General features: G+C 39.9%; 1 protein-coding gene across 2 annotated transcripts in view; it reads left to right on the top strand.

The window, feature by feature from the left end:
• Window positions 1–584: 584 nt before the first annotated feature.
• The window catches only part of FBXL4 (F-box and leucine rich repeat protein 4), a 67,240-nt gene continuing 53,070 nt past the window's right edge, over window positions 585–14,754 (top strand). Inside the window, exons 1-3 of one of the 2 annotated variants that reach the window (XM_032105121.1) lie at window positions 585–662; window positions 6,947–7,111; window positions 7,701–8,290. In XM_032105121.1, coding sequence (XP_031961012.1) covers window positions 7,782–8,290 — 509 coding nt within the window. In that variant the 5' untranslated portion in view covers window positions 585–662; window positions 6,947–7,111; window positions 7,701–7,781. Of the gene's footprint in view, window positions 663–1,452; window positions 1,744–6,946; window positions 7,112–7,700; window positions 8,291–14,754 lie in introns of those variants that run through there. The other variant, XM_032105122.1, reaches the window with a different exon arrangement.

Raw genomic sequence — 14,754 nt, 5'->3', positions numbered from 1 at the left:
TCCCACCTGGAGTTCTGTGGACAGTTCTGGTGTCCCCAGCGTAAGGAGAACATGAAAGTATTGGTGCAAGTCCAGGCTAGAGCACCTCCCCTGCGAATGCTGAGCAAGTTGGGGCTGTTCAGCACGGACCAGAGAAGGCGGTGTGGACACCTCATGGCAACCTTCCAGTATCTGAAAGGGCCTACTGGGAAGCTGGAGAGGGACTCCACATCACGAACTGTAGTGATAGGACAAGAAGTAATGGGTATAAACTGAAAGAGGGGAAACTTATGTTAGACATTAGGAAGAAATTCTTAACCATGAGGATGGTGAGACACAGGAACAGATCATCCAGAGAAATCGTGGATGCCCCATCCCTGCCATTGTTCAAGGCCAGGTTGGATGGAGCTTTATGCAACTTGCCTACCCATGGCAGTGGGGTCGGGGCTAGATGATCTTTAAGGGCCCTTCCCACCCGTATAATTCCATGGTTCTGCTATCCCACAACAAACCGGCCGGGCCCGCCCCGCGCCGGGGCTCGGGCAGGCGCAGCCGGCGGCCCCGCCCCCGCCGCGCCGCTTCCCCCGGTTCCCGCCCCCGCCGCCCTCCGTGCGCGGCGCTTCCGGCGGCGCCCGGCGCGGCGGCGGCTCCGGCGGCCCGGGCGGCTCCGCCCTCCGGACGGGGTAGGGTGGCGGCTCCGGCGGCGGCGGCGGCGCCGGGCGGGCGCGGGGGGGGCCGCAGCGCCGGGCCCTGAAGCAGCCCCGGTGCGGGGCCGGCCCTGGGCGGCCGGTGCGGGCGGCCGCGGGTGTGCGCTCCTCGCCCGCCCGCCCGTCCGTGGAAGGCTGCGGGGCCGGGCCGGGCCCGGCTGGGCTGGTGGTGCTGTCGGGGAAGGGACGCGGAAGGCAGCGGCGGCGCTGGGCAGTCCTACCTGTCTCTGCTCGCCGCTGCCCCTGGGCCTCGGCGGGAACTGCCCCCGGGGAGGGGAACTGCCCCTGTCGGTAGAGAGCGCGGGCGCCCAGGGAGTGGGAAGTGGTAGGGATTGGATGGAGCAGGGAGGGGAAACAGTGCTGGGACCAGACAAAGCGGGCCCGGCTGGGCACGGGTTGTGCTCCTGTCTCCTGCGGGTCCTCCGCCGCTGCTCGGTCCCTGCGGTGTTACACACTTACACGGCTTCACCCAGTTGCCCGATCACAACACAACAGAAAGCAGGATAGGAGTTGAACTAGCGATTTTATTTTATTTTATTTTATTTTATTTTATTTTTGTTTTTTGGGTGTGTACTTTGGGGTGCTTCACTTCTTGTGGATTGTTATTTGCTACCAGTGTAGTCCGACAAATGGACATCGGTTGGATGTGAATGGGCATGATTAGGACGAGAGAACACAGTCTTAAGTTGTGCCAGGGAATATTTAGGTTGGCCATGAGGAAGAATTTCTTCACAGAAGGGGTGATTAGATATTGGAATGGACTGCCCAGGGAGGTGATGGAGTCACTGTCCTTGGAGGTGTTTAAGGAAACATGGCACTTAGTGCCATGGTCTAGATGACATGGTGGTTTTAGGTCCTAGGTTGGACTTGATTATCTCAGAGGCCTTTTCCAACCCAGTTGATTCAGTGATTCTGTGACAGTGGACAGTAACAACTACATGGCCTAGTAGCTGTGATCAGTGCAGTGAGGAAGCAGCTGACCAGCAAGTAAATGCTATACAGAGTATGCCTGCATGGAGAGGCAGTATGATATCTCAAGAGAAAAGTGAAAAGACAAGTAAGACAAATGCATGCAAATTCCTTTTTAAAAGTAGTATGGTGAATTAAAAAAATTATTTTTGACATGAAGAGGAGAGTTTCACCACAGCTGGAAGAGTAGTTGGTCAGAATGAAGTGGTTTAGTGCTGGTAACTTCAGACTTTGAGTAGAATGGGCTACCTGATGATTTACCCATGTTGAGAAACAATTTCTTTTGTCTGGGAAAGCTGCCTCCATAAGACAGGGTAGCCACTTGGAATGTGTAATAGATGCCAAAGTAACTTTTGTCTCCATTATATCTCAATGGTAAACCACATGATGAGTCTGGTCCTGGCAGGAAGGCAGTCAGTGAAGTAGTCTGAAATTCTTGGATTTTGCATGTTTTGGTGCTCATGAAGGCAACACAAGATTTTAGATAGATAAAATTGCCATATATGCCAATTTTTTTTCAAACAGTAAAATTATAAGTTAGAAATGTATAAAATGACTCATTTTAGTGCCAGAATATATTATGGGAAGAAGGACAGCAAATGAGGTCTGAGTTTAAAGTATACTGTAAGATCTTATTAATTTCTAATTAATAGTAGTTTCTAGTTTCAACAAGTTGAGTGTAGATGTTGGTATAATCTAGGTAATTAACAGCAAGAGTTGCTAACCTGTGGTAAAAGTACTCTGTTTTAGACTGTAATGTAAGGATCCAGTATTCCCTCTGTGCATTCATGTACGAAGATAATTAAGAGGTTTCCCATTTACCATCTTTTATCTAAGACACACATATTAAATTGCATTAATCTTTCTTGAGAGATAGGACAATCCATTGTTTTTGTCATTTATACGTTCTTTGTAATTTGTCAATGTTTCTGTTTCTTTTATAGTCAAATGAAAGAAAACCCTGCTCAGTGCTCCCAAATGTGAGATTAGCCAAGCTGGTGTAAACAGGAATTATTACTTCACTGGCTTTAAAAATCAAACCTGGTGAATGCATGACTTGCATGTACAACATTTGCTTCTCTTGAAATAGTACAAACTCTTGCCTATCATGTGCTTTTCCAGGGATGGCTCAAGGATGAAATGTGCCATATTTCTTTTTTTTTTTTTTTTTCTAAATCTAGTATCTGTTACTTGTTATGTTTTCACACACATCCTTCATTTCACAGCCCCTTGAAATCTCAAGTATTTTTCTGTGTATTTCCCACCTTTTCTCAGCAGTCTGGTTGGTGAATAACTCTGTCCTGTTTCTGCTTGTATGGGATAAAATTGTGATTATTGAGGAGTTGCATTTGCCAAAACAACCAAAATGAATAAATAGAATCATAGAATATCCTGAGTTGGAAGGGACCCTTCGGGATCATACGATCCAACTCCTGGCCCTGCACAGGACACTTCAACAATCACACCATGTGCCTGAGAGCATTGTGCAAATGCTTCTTGAACTCAGACAGGATTGGTGCTGTCACCACCTCTCTGGGGAGCCTGTTCCAGTGCCCAACCACCCTCTGGGTGAAAAACATTTTCCTCATATCCAGCTTAAACCTGCCCTGACTCAGCTTCATGCTGTTTTTTCAAGTACAATAATCATTAATTGGATGGGTTGCTTCAAAGCTGGAAAATAGATTTGTGTACAAAAACTCCTTGTAAAAAGAGGCAAAATAGACTGAAGAGATCTAGTGCTTTTGAATGCTTTAACTTAATTAGTGTGTTTTCCCTTGAAATCTCTACAGAAACTGTAAGACATTTTACTTTATCGAGGTTTGCTGTGCTTGGAAGAAGGAAATAGTGAATTTCAGTCTTAGAAGCCTTTCTGTATGTATAGCACAAAGAGAAGAAGGGTTATTTGGAATAGAGAAAGGGAGTTTGCCCATATAATTGAAATAGTCAATTAAATAATAGTCTGGGTAGGAGATACTGTAAATAATATGATGGACTCTAATGTATTTTGAAAGAAAATATCTCTTAAAAAAATTTTATTCCAGGTCTAGTCCCAGGTGGTTTCCTGGAGTTTTGTCTAACTTGTAAAAGTAGAGATAACGTTTTGGTAGCCCTCTGAGCCGGTCTGACTTGGGGCCTGTGCACTCTTTCTCCCCCCTCAAGCCAGCACTGACTTCATGTGTTGGTTTGGGGAGAAGAACAGACTGAAAACTACACTTGCTTGCAGGAGTGTTTCATGTCTGGCTGGGCAAGCCCCAAGGCTCATCTGTCTGGCTCTCCAGCAGTGCCGGCTGGAAAGGTGGCTGTGAAGCAGAGAGGGATGGGCTGCGTGGTGCACGGGATGCGAGGACAGGGCTCATGCAGCCCCAGAGAGAGGCTGGGAATTGGATCCAGCCTCAAATGCAAGATGGACACGTAGGCACAGGATAATAGCTCACAATGTCACTGTGTGTTCATAGCATATTGTTTTTTGTTTCTAACCGAATTGTTGGTACCTTCTGTGCTAGTCTCTGGCGGCTGCTGAAGGTTCTGGTATTTAATAGCACAATTTCAGTCCATTTAATGGCATAGACAGAAAAAATCATGATATGAAAGAAAGAAAAGATGTAGAAGGCTGCTGCTTGGGAGGAGGATAAAAAGACACACTTATAAGAAACCTTTATTAGACTTTATTTTGGCATAATTATGCCTGTACAAAAAAAAATTAATAATATACAACAGGCCAAAGACACAGCCAGAGATTGAAAGGCATAGTTGCACCGGCCTAAGTGGATCTTTTAAAAATAATCAAGCAGTTTGAAGGAGGGGGGACTTTTTGACATAAACTTATGTACATGAACTCCAGACCTGTTTATCTCGATGCTTTGCATAGACCTGAGTCTGCAGTTTTAATTTTTTTTGCAAAGTTAAATCCTCTTAATTAGAAATCAGCTTGACTTCTGGTAGTTCCTGAAAAAATCTCTTTGTATCATCTGGCCCTACTGATCTGTATTTAATGTAATTCTTGCACTAGCTTATTATCCTTTAACCTCTGGAGCAATTTTTCATTCGTCTTTTAACTCCACACAATTCTTTTTAAATGCCAGAAGAAGAATTCCTATTTGTATTGTAGTCCTAACGCTTATTTAATCCTTCTTTTATAATAGTTTTCTGTTTTGTCTTACTTGTAATAAACTACTAAATCCGATATTGTTCTGAACCCTTTAAAACTAATTTGCCTCCACTTGTATTGTTTAGACTAATATGTTTTCATGAAAGCTTTCTATGCCTGCTTACTTACTTTTGACCCTGTTGACCAATGCCAGCCAAAATTGACAAAATCGTGTCAGTGTAAAGGATATGAAATTTTTACAGGTTTTGTGAAATCATCAAGTTGCTAGAGGGGGAATGACCCAAATTAACATTACTGCTAATGGAAAATCTTCAGCATGATTTCAGGTTATTTCCTCTGTTAGACCTGGCTTAAACTGGCCAGCTACCTGATGTACAGCTCTGAACCACTGGATGGTTTTGCTGGTCTTGGACATGCTTAGATAAGGAGCACTGCTGGGTTTTACAGCAGCACCACAAGAGCTGCAGTGGCCAGAGGAAACCTGGAGTTTGCAGTGCAGATGTGAAGTTGTGTAGGTTGTATACGTGAGATAAGTGATTCCCACCTCATCTTGAAGTACCACAGCTGAATGATTCTTAAAATTGAGATCTGTAAAGCCATAATTTCCATGGAGCAGGCTTCAAATCATGTTAATCAGTAAAATTTTGAGTTTGAAGGTGGTGTATATGCTGATCTACCCATGATTCCAGGGCTTGATAGCAGTACATTTGTTGAAGTTTAATGTCTGTTGGCATATTCTTTAAATAGATCCTTCTTTCTAAGAGGGAAAAATCCAGAAGGAGAATGTATTTGTAATCTTTACTTACATCTTGTAGCATCTCTGCTTTGAAAAAATAAAATAACGATTTTCAGACTGGAGTTGTTTCTTTTATTTTTTAATTTTTTTTATTTTCAGGAGAGGTTCAGGGTTGTGCTATGTTTTTTACCAGTGTCTTTTCTAAAAGGTGGCTCAGGTTGTTTGGGGGAAATGTGACATTACTGGTTGTTGGCATTCTAGGGGATCTGGTAGTAAATCCAGCATATTGTCTTATGCATTCCCTTCTGCACTGAGTATCAGGAGTAATTCACCTGCATCAACATGTGAAACTAAACAAAAAGCCAATAATAGAAGAGGCAAGAAAGTGAGAATTGAGCACCTCATTAGTAAACTTTCTTTCTGTCATGATAAGAGGGGCAAATAGTGCAGCCTGTCCTTATCTGTTACCACAAGTGCCTTCTTGCTGAAAACGTTGAGGTGAAAGAGAGCTGTTTGTACATATGTGTGTTTGTGAATATGGGAGCAAGTGGCTGACCCAAAAATCATACACTGTGGATTTGTGTAGAGACTTTAAAAAGTTTAAATTTGTTTAATTAGTTACCCTACTTTAAGCTTATGCTTCCAAAAATGCTATAATAGGGTCTCACTTGTACCCACTGCAAACATTAAATACGTGGTTTGTCTGCCTAGAAGTGTGAGACATTGTGTTAGTTGTTACTTGAGGTATCTTCTGCAATAGAAGGGTCACATCTGTTGATTCAGAGATTACCACAGTGTGTATCCTGTGGTAAACTAAGCAGCAACTCCAGCACGGGCTGGTTGAAGAAACATTTATTCTATTTTGAGACATTCTTAGTCATCCCTGTTTTGGTCTCTGACGGGTTACAGGCATTACTCCTTATTCTCTCCTAGTAAAGCTGATGGACAAGTTAATGAGAAGGCCACTTTGTCAGGAACAGTTTGTGGTGCTGGAGGATGTGAATTCATAGCCCAAATGTGTTGTAATGCCAGCGGAAATTGGAGAATATGCTCCACATTTTGTTGTGTGTTGGTAAAACTCACAGTTTACATCACACAGGTATGGAGCAGCTGCTCAATATGGGACAAGCATATGTAAGAGGATCTTTATTAGTAGGGAATATGATACAGCCCTCCTGTGTCCTGTAGAGAACATTCAGCTATAAATGTTTCTTCACTGTTGTAAATAGAAAACTTTAGTAAAGTAACTTAGCTTTAATTTAGCTTTTTCTAAGTGTTAAACCTGCTTATTTGATTGTTTTACTTGTGTTGGTGTAGGCTGTGTGAAACACAAAGATATCCTTAATTAATAGTATATTTTGTCTTGGGTTTTTTAGGTATGCAGGTCTAGTACATTTTGTGTTTAACTGACTTGTTACTTTAGTGAAAATATTTTCTCTTGTTCAGAATTAAAATGCTTTCTGTGGGGACTTCTGATGCCAGGACTCTTTTGAAGACCTCGTTTGTTGCATGGTTTAAAGGAAGATGATGTTGTTAGTGAATTTGGAGCATCCTTCAGGAGGCTGGTGACCCTTCTGTCAGTGTGTGTGCTGTCATGGACAACTTCAAAAGGTAAAGGCGGTATTTTTGTAACTCTGTTTCAAATTAGCACTCTCATAGAGGAACCACTGGGTTTAGATTAACACTCCGAAAGCTCATTCTTTTCACTCTTAAAACCATTTACAATGTTATTTTAAGAAAGTAAAACCATTTACAACGGTTTTAAGAAGCTGTATCTTCACAATGGGAAGGTGTATCTTCAGATATGCTTTCAAAGTTGTTTACAGCGAGAGCCAAATTTCATTTCATACTTGAATTCATTTCCCTGAGTCAGTGCAATTTTTTTTTCTCTTAATAAATCTCTGAAGATAATGCTTATTTTGACCATTAGTTTTTTTGTTGCTTGAGGGCTGGTTTTGGCTAATATTTCTTCATAGTCTTCTCTTTTTTTAAACAAAAAATAAAGGGGAAGTAAGGTAAAAAGTAAGTGGGAAGCCATGCTTAGTAGCTTCCAACTAAACAATTGTCTTACAATAAAGTACAATAATTTAGTAATATTTTAGTAGCAGTACTTTGTTTAAGAGGATATTTTAAAGTGGACAATTTGCTTTCTAAGAATGCTGTATCTGCTCATCTGTGTTTATTCATTCTGTTTTATCAGCTCTTTTTCAAAACACCACAGGCAGTTAATGCACCTTATAAAGGACTCCTCACTTTTTACATCTTCCTAAGTCCTATCTAGATGTCACCAGTGTTTCCCATGTTAACAGTTCTGAGCATGTTTTACTACATGTGCCTTCGGCGCCGAGCTAGGACAGCGACAAGAGGAGAAATGAACAGTCGGAGGGCTATCGAATCGAACACCCGAGCCTTACCTATCAATGTTGAAATAGTTCAGTATGCCAAAGAAGTGTTGGATTTCAGCTCTCACTATGGCAGTGAAAACAGCATGTCGTATACCATGTGGAATTTAGCAGGTATTCCCAACGTGTACCCTAGTTCTGGTGACTTCACCCAGACTGCTGTCTTTCGAACTTATGGGACCTGGTGGGATCGTTGCCCAAGCGCTCGGCTGCCTTTCAAGAGGACACCGTCCACCTTCTGTAGCCAAGACTATGTGGAACTTGCTTTTGAAGAACCAGTTTATCCCACTGCAGTGCATATTCTGGAAACCTATCATCCTGGAGCTGTAGTCAGGATTTTGGCATGCTCTGCAAATCCCTACTCACAAAATCCACCAGCTGAAGTAAGGTAATTTTTTTCTCCTTTATGCTTTCCTGTAAGATGTTAAATGCCACAAATAGGGCTGTTTAGTGAACCTTAATTCCTAGTATTTATCATAGTTTTGTATCTGGCCCACTAAAATTTTCTTTATTTTTTCATGTTTTTAAAACTGTGGTGGCTCATTTTGATAGCAACTTCAGAGATGTGGATGTTTTGTAGGAATTAATGCATCCCCTAATATCAAATTTAATTTGTGTAATGATAGTTTTGGTGTTGGAATTTTTATGGGCAGTAATTACTATGTCTGTATAAAGCACTACGTTTGAAATGGTAGGTCTGAGCTCTTCCTCCAGTACGAAGAGGAAATTGTGTAAAAGATGCTGAGGATTTATGGTTGCTGTATCATCCTGCTTCAAGTAGCCATAGACTCTTCCTTCTCTGCATGCTTTAGGTTGCATGTATAGTACAATCAGGCACTGTAACTATTCGTATGGAAATGAAGCTGAAACCAGAGGCACAGAACACTCAGACAAAAGGTGCCATTTGTCTGATCTTTATTTTTGGTCTGATCAAAGGGTGTGAGCTGCACTTTCTTTTTACACTCACTTCAGCTAAAAGAAGCAGATTTGATGCTCTTGGTTTTCCTTATACTAGGAAGTCTTGATGAAATTCTAGTTGCAGAGTCAGGAGTGTGGTAACCTGGGGAATGGTAAGATAGTAAAGAAAAACACTGTGTATGAGGTAAGAAGCTCTTAGTGAGGAGGTGGTGAAATAGAAATGGAAGGAGAAAGATAACAGGTCAAAGCACATGGTGGGGAAAACTGGGAAAAACTGCCAGTGTATGCAACTGAAACATTCCATATCAAAAAGAGATTAAATGATACCAAAGATATAAAGGAAGGCAGAGCTGATAGAAGAAATACTTAACAAAATGTATCCTGCAAAAATTAGTATGCGAACAAATACTATATTGCTATGATATACACACTTTGGTGGTATAAACAGTGCTAGTATGGATGTTGGGTGATTTTTTTTCCAGACTTACCTTTTACAGATGCAGCTAAAAAGTATATTTTTGAGTCTAACTTAGTATCCCTTTCTTCCTAATACTAGGCCATTGATGTTCATTCAAAAACCCTTGGAAAATCAGGTGTCATGGTTTATTTTCAAAATTCTCGACTAATATATTTTGTATGATTCTGTCATCTACTGTGGTTCAGTGCAGTTACTTGTTTTACAGGTCAAATGAGAATATGTTGTATAGCTCTAAAGTAAATATCCAAATTCAAGGAACAGTGATAGGTCAAAGTAATAATGATAGGCCACCTAACTTTAGCAGTATGAGAGTATTTGGCACTGTAATACAGAACTTATTTACAGAATGGTATGTGGTGAAGGCAGCTTTAAGACTTTTAAATTCAAAACCTAATGTGAATTGACTTTTGGGCAATTACTCTGTGAACTTCCATTTTTCTTTTTTATGATATAGATTTTACTTCTTTATGATGGAGCACAGAATGGAGCAAAGTTCAAGAAATGTTAACTGAAGGACCTGTTTAAATAGGTGCACAAAAAAAAGTTGTTCAGAGAGTTAAAAGGAGATGAAGTGAAAATACTAATATAAAACTTCGGGGTATGTGCTTTATGACTTCTCTTGGGGTGTGGTCTGAGTGAAAGCTCAGATGCCCTTCTTAATAGAAGATTAAGTTTCTGTAGGATATGGCTTTTTAATTTGTAGTCAAGAATCCCTTCTGTCCTGCCTACATAGGTTAACAGCATTTCTGGTTAGAAAAAGGTTGTCTCAGGCATCCTTGGAAACAGTTGTCTGTGCTGCCTCTTCAGTACTTCTTAGTCTTGATGCTAGAGAAGTGTTAGAGCGACCTGGTTTTTTTTTTCTGTTGGCTTACCTTTCCTCAGCAAGACTTGTCTGTTAAGAGCTGCACATTTGGTTTGTCTCCTTTCTTCTAAAGGAGGCAAATGTCTTATGTATGGTGTCTTGAAGGGAAGATGTAGGAAGCCTTTCTCCACATGAGGTACACAGTACTTTTTCTCTGTTCATTTGCTCACCTTCATGAGGGGAATAGGAAGAGTTGCAGGAGTGCAGTCTCTTTTCTGCTTTTGTTCATGGTCCCTTGTTTTGACTTGCAAAAATTCTCTGAGATACCAGCTAAGAATTCTTTTTTTGAAGATGAAATGCTGCTATAATCTCAGGTGATTCCTTGTTTAACTGATGTTTTGGTCTTGAAGCACTGCCATGCTATTTTCTTCTGTTAAAAAAGGCCATGACCTACTTACTCAAAAGGCACTTAGAACCTTGTTTTCCTCTTCTGACTATTTTGATACTTGGTTTTAAATCACCTTATTACAAAAGAAACCTTTCAGTGCTGCTTTGTTTTATCAGCTGTATCTGTTTCTGAACACCGGTGTAGAAAGGGCAGGTCGTTAGCAAAGTTCTTTTTCACCAGTTCTTACTTTTGATATACAAAGAAGGCCAAACTAACAGTGAAGGCAAAACTGTTAAGAGGAAAAAGTCTGTTCAGACTTGCTTAAATGTTATGTTATGTTATGTATGTACTTCCAACTAGGTAATATTTTTTTTCTTTGGCTAGTATTTAGAACAGCTTATTCAAAACTTTGCTGTGTGCAAAAACTTCTAGGCTACAAGAGTCTCTGTAAGGAGCTAGTGTATCACAGTTCTTGCTCAAGAGAATTTTATGTATTCTTGTTAAAAAATGGCTAACATCCACATATTTGGTCAATATATTACTTTATGCTTCAGTTGCATGAAAGAACAACTCATGCAGGTTTTCAGAAAATGGTCTTTGGTCATGTTCCTTTGTTGCTGGTGCACTGAGTACTGCTGTCACAGCTTTGTATGATGCTGGTGAGCTTTATTCAGAGTGTCTTTAGAGGTGGGGTCAGATCTTCATGGAATGGGAATAAGCATTTACTTCTCAGAGGGCATGTAATTGTTTCTAAGTAATCCTAATGCTTAGAACACAACAGTTAGTTTGAAAGTTTTTTTCGTTATGGTTTAACTGGCATCCAGCAATTGGAGGATCCTCTGTCCTCATACCTTTTGCTGCTTTAAACACAGAAGGCATTATATCACTTTTCTCCACATTAAACGATTTTTAAAAATCATAAATATCAGAGAAACTGCTGTTCTACAGCACATGGAAATCTTTTGTGGTTTTCATTTGTGCCTGTCATACCTTGGCTGGTGAGAAGTGTTGGTAATTCGTTAAACTATACTAACATTCCATGTACAGATCTGTTGCATGAATTACCTGAGTGCAGAAAACCCAAGAAAAAATTAATAGTCTGAGATTAAGAAAATATTGTAACATAAAGTCTCAGTTTTTATATGGTGAAGAAATCAATCCCTATTCTTGATTGTGTTGCGTTATGATTATTATACTAGTGTGGCCCTGGGACTTCGTACTGTAGTGCACGTTCTCTGTTTGTAGGGTTTGGTGACAATGCTGAGTTGTCACCAAGCTTCAGCCACTGGAAGAGGCAGAGCTCTACACACATGTGGTGGGGACAAATGCAGCTGATAGTTCAGCATGAGCTGAACCCAACCAAGAGAGTTTTCTTTGTTTCTCATAGTGTATTAGATTGATGGGTAAGATACAGCTAGCTTCTGTGTTGAGAAAAATGTTTTCTTTCCTTTTTTTCCCCCTTTTTTACCCAGAAGTCTTACTCTTGGTGATTCCCTAATGGCTTCTTCAGTGTCAGCCCTTTTGAAAACATTTTGATATTCTTAATAGTTAGCTGTTGTTAGTCTTTGTTTAAGTGGGAGTCACCAAGTAAAAAATAATTTTTTCAGAAGTTTTTCAACTTTCTCCTTTTATAAAAATAACTCTGGTTTTTAAGTTTGGAATATAAAAGAAAAAATTGGTCCCTATTCTCCTGTTGTGGTCTTTTTTAACTTAATTTGATAGTTGTTTTTAAGTCATATATGTCATAGTGACACTGTATATTCATGTGCTTTTACAAAGGTTCAAAATCAGAGATTCCTAACTAGTCTGGAATGTGTGGCTATACTTGGGGTGGTATTTCATAGCGTATGTCCATACTGCTGTGCAATGATTGCTTCTTCAATAATTAGAGATTCTCTTGTGATTAATTTTTTCTTGTTTTCTACAGATAAAGTGTGACACTGATTAGGTTTTTTCTCACGGATGAGATACCATGATCATTTGTCTGGGACCATTTCCATTGTGCCTTGTGTATTCCTGTTATTTCTATTTAATTTGTTTAGAATCATGTCGTTTAGAATTTTGCTAGAAAATTAAGCGTGGCTCAGTGTTTCCAAGCTTTGCTGTGTTTGCTGTATACAAAGTTTCTTTCTGTTTCTGAAAGTCTTAAGTCATATAGAGGCAGAAGCTGCTACAAACAAGAAGGTCAGGCTAATGAAGATGACAAAATAAAATGCTCCCTCCCCTTCCAATGGGAAGTTTATTGTATTTAAGCAGCCAGGTGGGATCAAAATGTTGATTAAAAAAAAAATCCCCCCTTTTAAAAAAAGGGGGTGAAACCAGAAAGGCAGTGTGCTGAATGTAAAATATCATGAGTTCTTGTAGAGAGTGGCATTCAGATGGTTCTTTCACTTTACCTTTTATTCCCTGTGAATCTCAGATGAAAACACCCAAAACACTGCTGATACCATCAACACATTAGAGTGTGATAAGGAACCTTCAGGCCTGTATCTCACCTATGTGTAACACGCAAGTTCTAGACATTTGCATCCTTACTTAAAACTTGTTTTGACATCTTCAGGCAAGCAGCTTTTTCTTGTTCTGATGTCCGTCATAGAAAAATGAATTCTGGATTCATGGAATACAGTCATTTTTGAGAAATGCCTAAAAAGCTCATGTAGACAGAACAGTTACTTGAAGTCCATTCTGCTATTTTAAGTGTCCTGAGCATTCTTGGAGTCCTGTCTGCTGTCTCTGGCATTTCAGAATTGATCTCTTGGTAGAAATTAAAATTTGCTGTGTATTTTCCCATAATAATTAGACTGCCATGAACTCTGCTTATCAGCTTAACCTGAATGATTCTTAAATTATGCTCATGATCTTCCCAGTCTTCCCTGCCTTTATGAGCTCACAGCTGAGGTCAGTGGTACACTTTCCAGGTTGGGTTGAACTAGTGTACTGAAGCATCCCTGGTGTGTTTGCAGGCAGGAGATGTTTTCCTGTAGGTAATCTACAGATCTTTGCTCTTTGCAGTGCAGTTGCTTGGCTAAGAGCAGCATATAATAATAATTGTTGCAGAAGTTGCATTTTCATCAAAGGCGTTGCATTTTCATCAAGGTGCATTTCCATCAAATATTCTCTGAGCTTCCTTATGTTCTCCTTGTTCGTCTATCTGGAACTCTCCCTTCTTTTGGCTTTTAACTCAGCTATTAGTGTCTTGAGGCAAGGCATTTATTGGATTCCTTGTAGTGTTTTTTTTTTTTTTACTTTCTACACCTATCTTGATTTGACAATACAAGAAACCTCAGCAATTGCAAGCAAAGTTTAATCTTGTATTGCTGGAGAGAAATCTGATTACTTTTCCTAGAAGCCCTTTTTCCAAAGACTCTCTCTTATTACATATATTTCTTCAGAAGTAACCAGGTCTGCTCAGGCATCATCTTAACCATTAAAAACCTTTCCAACAGCATTAGGTCAAAAAGAAAATTAAGCAAGCATTAAATATATGCTCTCGTTTGACACAGACCTTACGATTCTCAGCCTAGAAATCACTAAACTGTATTTTCTTTCATGGTGAAGGAAGGAAAATGGGATTTTTTTTTTTTTTTTTTACCACATAGGTGTATGGAGTCTTTAGTATCAGAGAAAACTGAGTTTCTGTCTGTCTTCATGAGACAGAAATTTAATAGGAAAACTGAGTCTATTAAGGCTGAATGGAGAAACTTGCTTAATGTCCTCTTTTTCTTCAATGACTAGAGAAAATAACACAGATATTGCTGACTCTTATTCAGGCTTTGCCTGGCACTCCTTGTTGGAAATACTGAGGCTTTCTAGCACATTGCTGATGAAACCTTCTTATCAAAGTGTTCTCATTGTGACATCTTTGATCAGCTGTTACTGTATATCTGCAAGACTGGAGGACAAATAATGTACAACCTGCATTCATTTGATTCTACTTGATTTTTTGAGAGCTACCTAATTAACTTGGGATGTGGGGCAGGCAGAAATCCTTTGACTTCTTTAAAGGTTTATTAGGATTCAGTTTCTCTTTGTTTTGGGTTAAATAGTTTATTGGGCATTGTAAGCTTGGAACAAATGGCAGGCAACCTTATTAGGGAAACTGATTTTGATATATATCCCCAAACCAGGACTGACTGCAATAATGCCTTTCTTATGAAGGATTTTTAAATGGATTACCATAATAAAAGAATGTTCCAGAACAGAAGAATGAAGTTCTTGCTGAAGCCTCTTGGAAATTTAGACTTTTTAGATCCCATTGTGAATTCT

This window comes from Corvus moneduloides, chromosome 3 (genome assembly GCF_009650955.1).
Source record: "Corvus moneduloides isolate bCorMon1 chromosome 3, bCorMon1.pri, whole genome shotgun sequence".
NCBI classification, from domain to species: Eukaryota; Metazoa; Chordata; class Aves; order Passeriformes; family Corvidae; genus Corvus; species Corvus moneduloides.
Note: the sequence above shows the minus strand (reverse complement) of the source record. Positions and strands in the feature narration are given on the sequence as shown.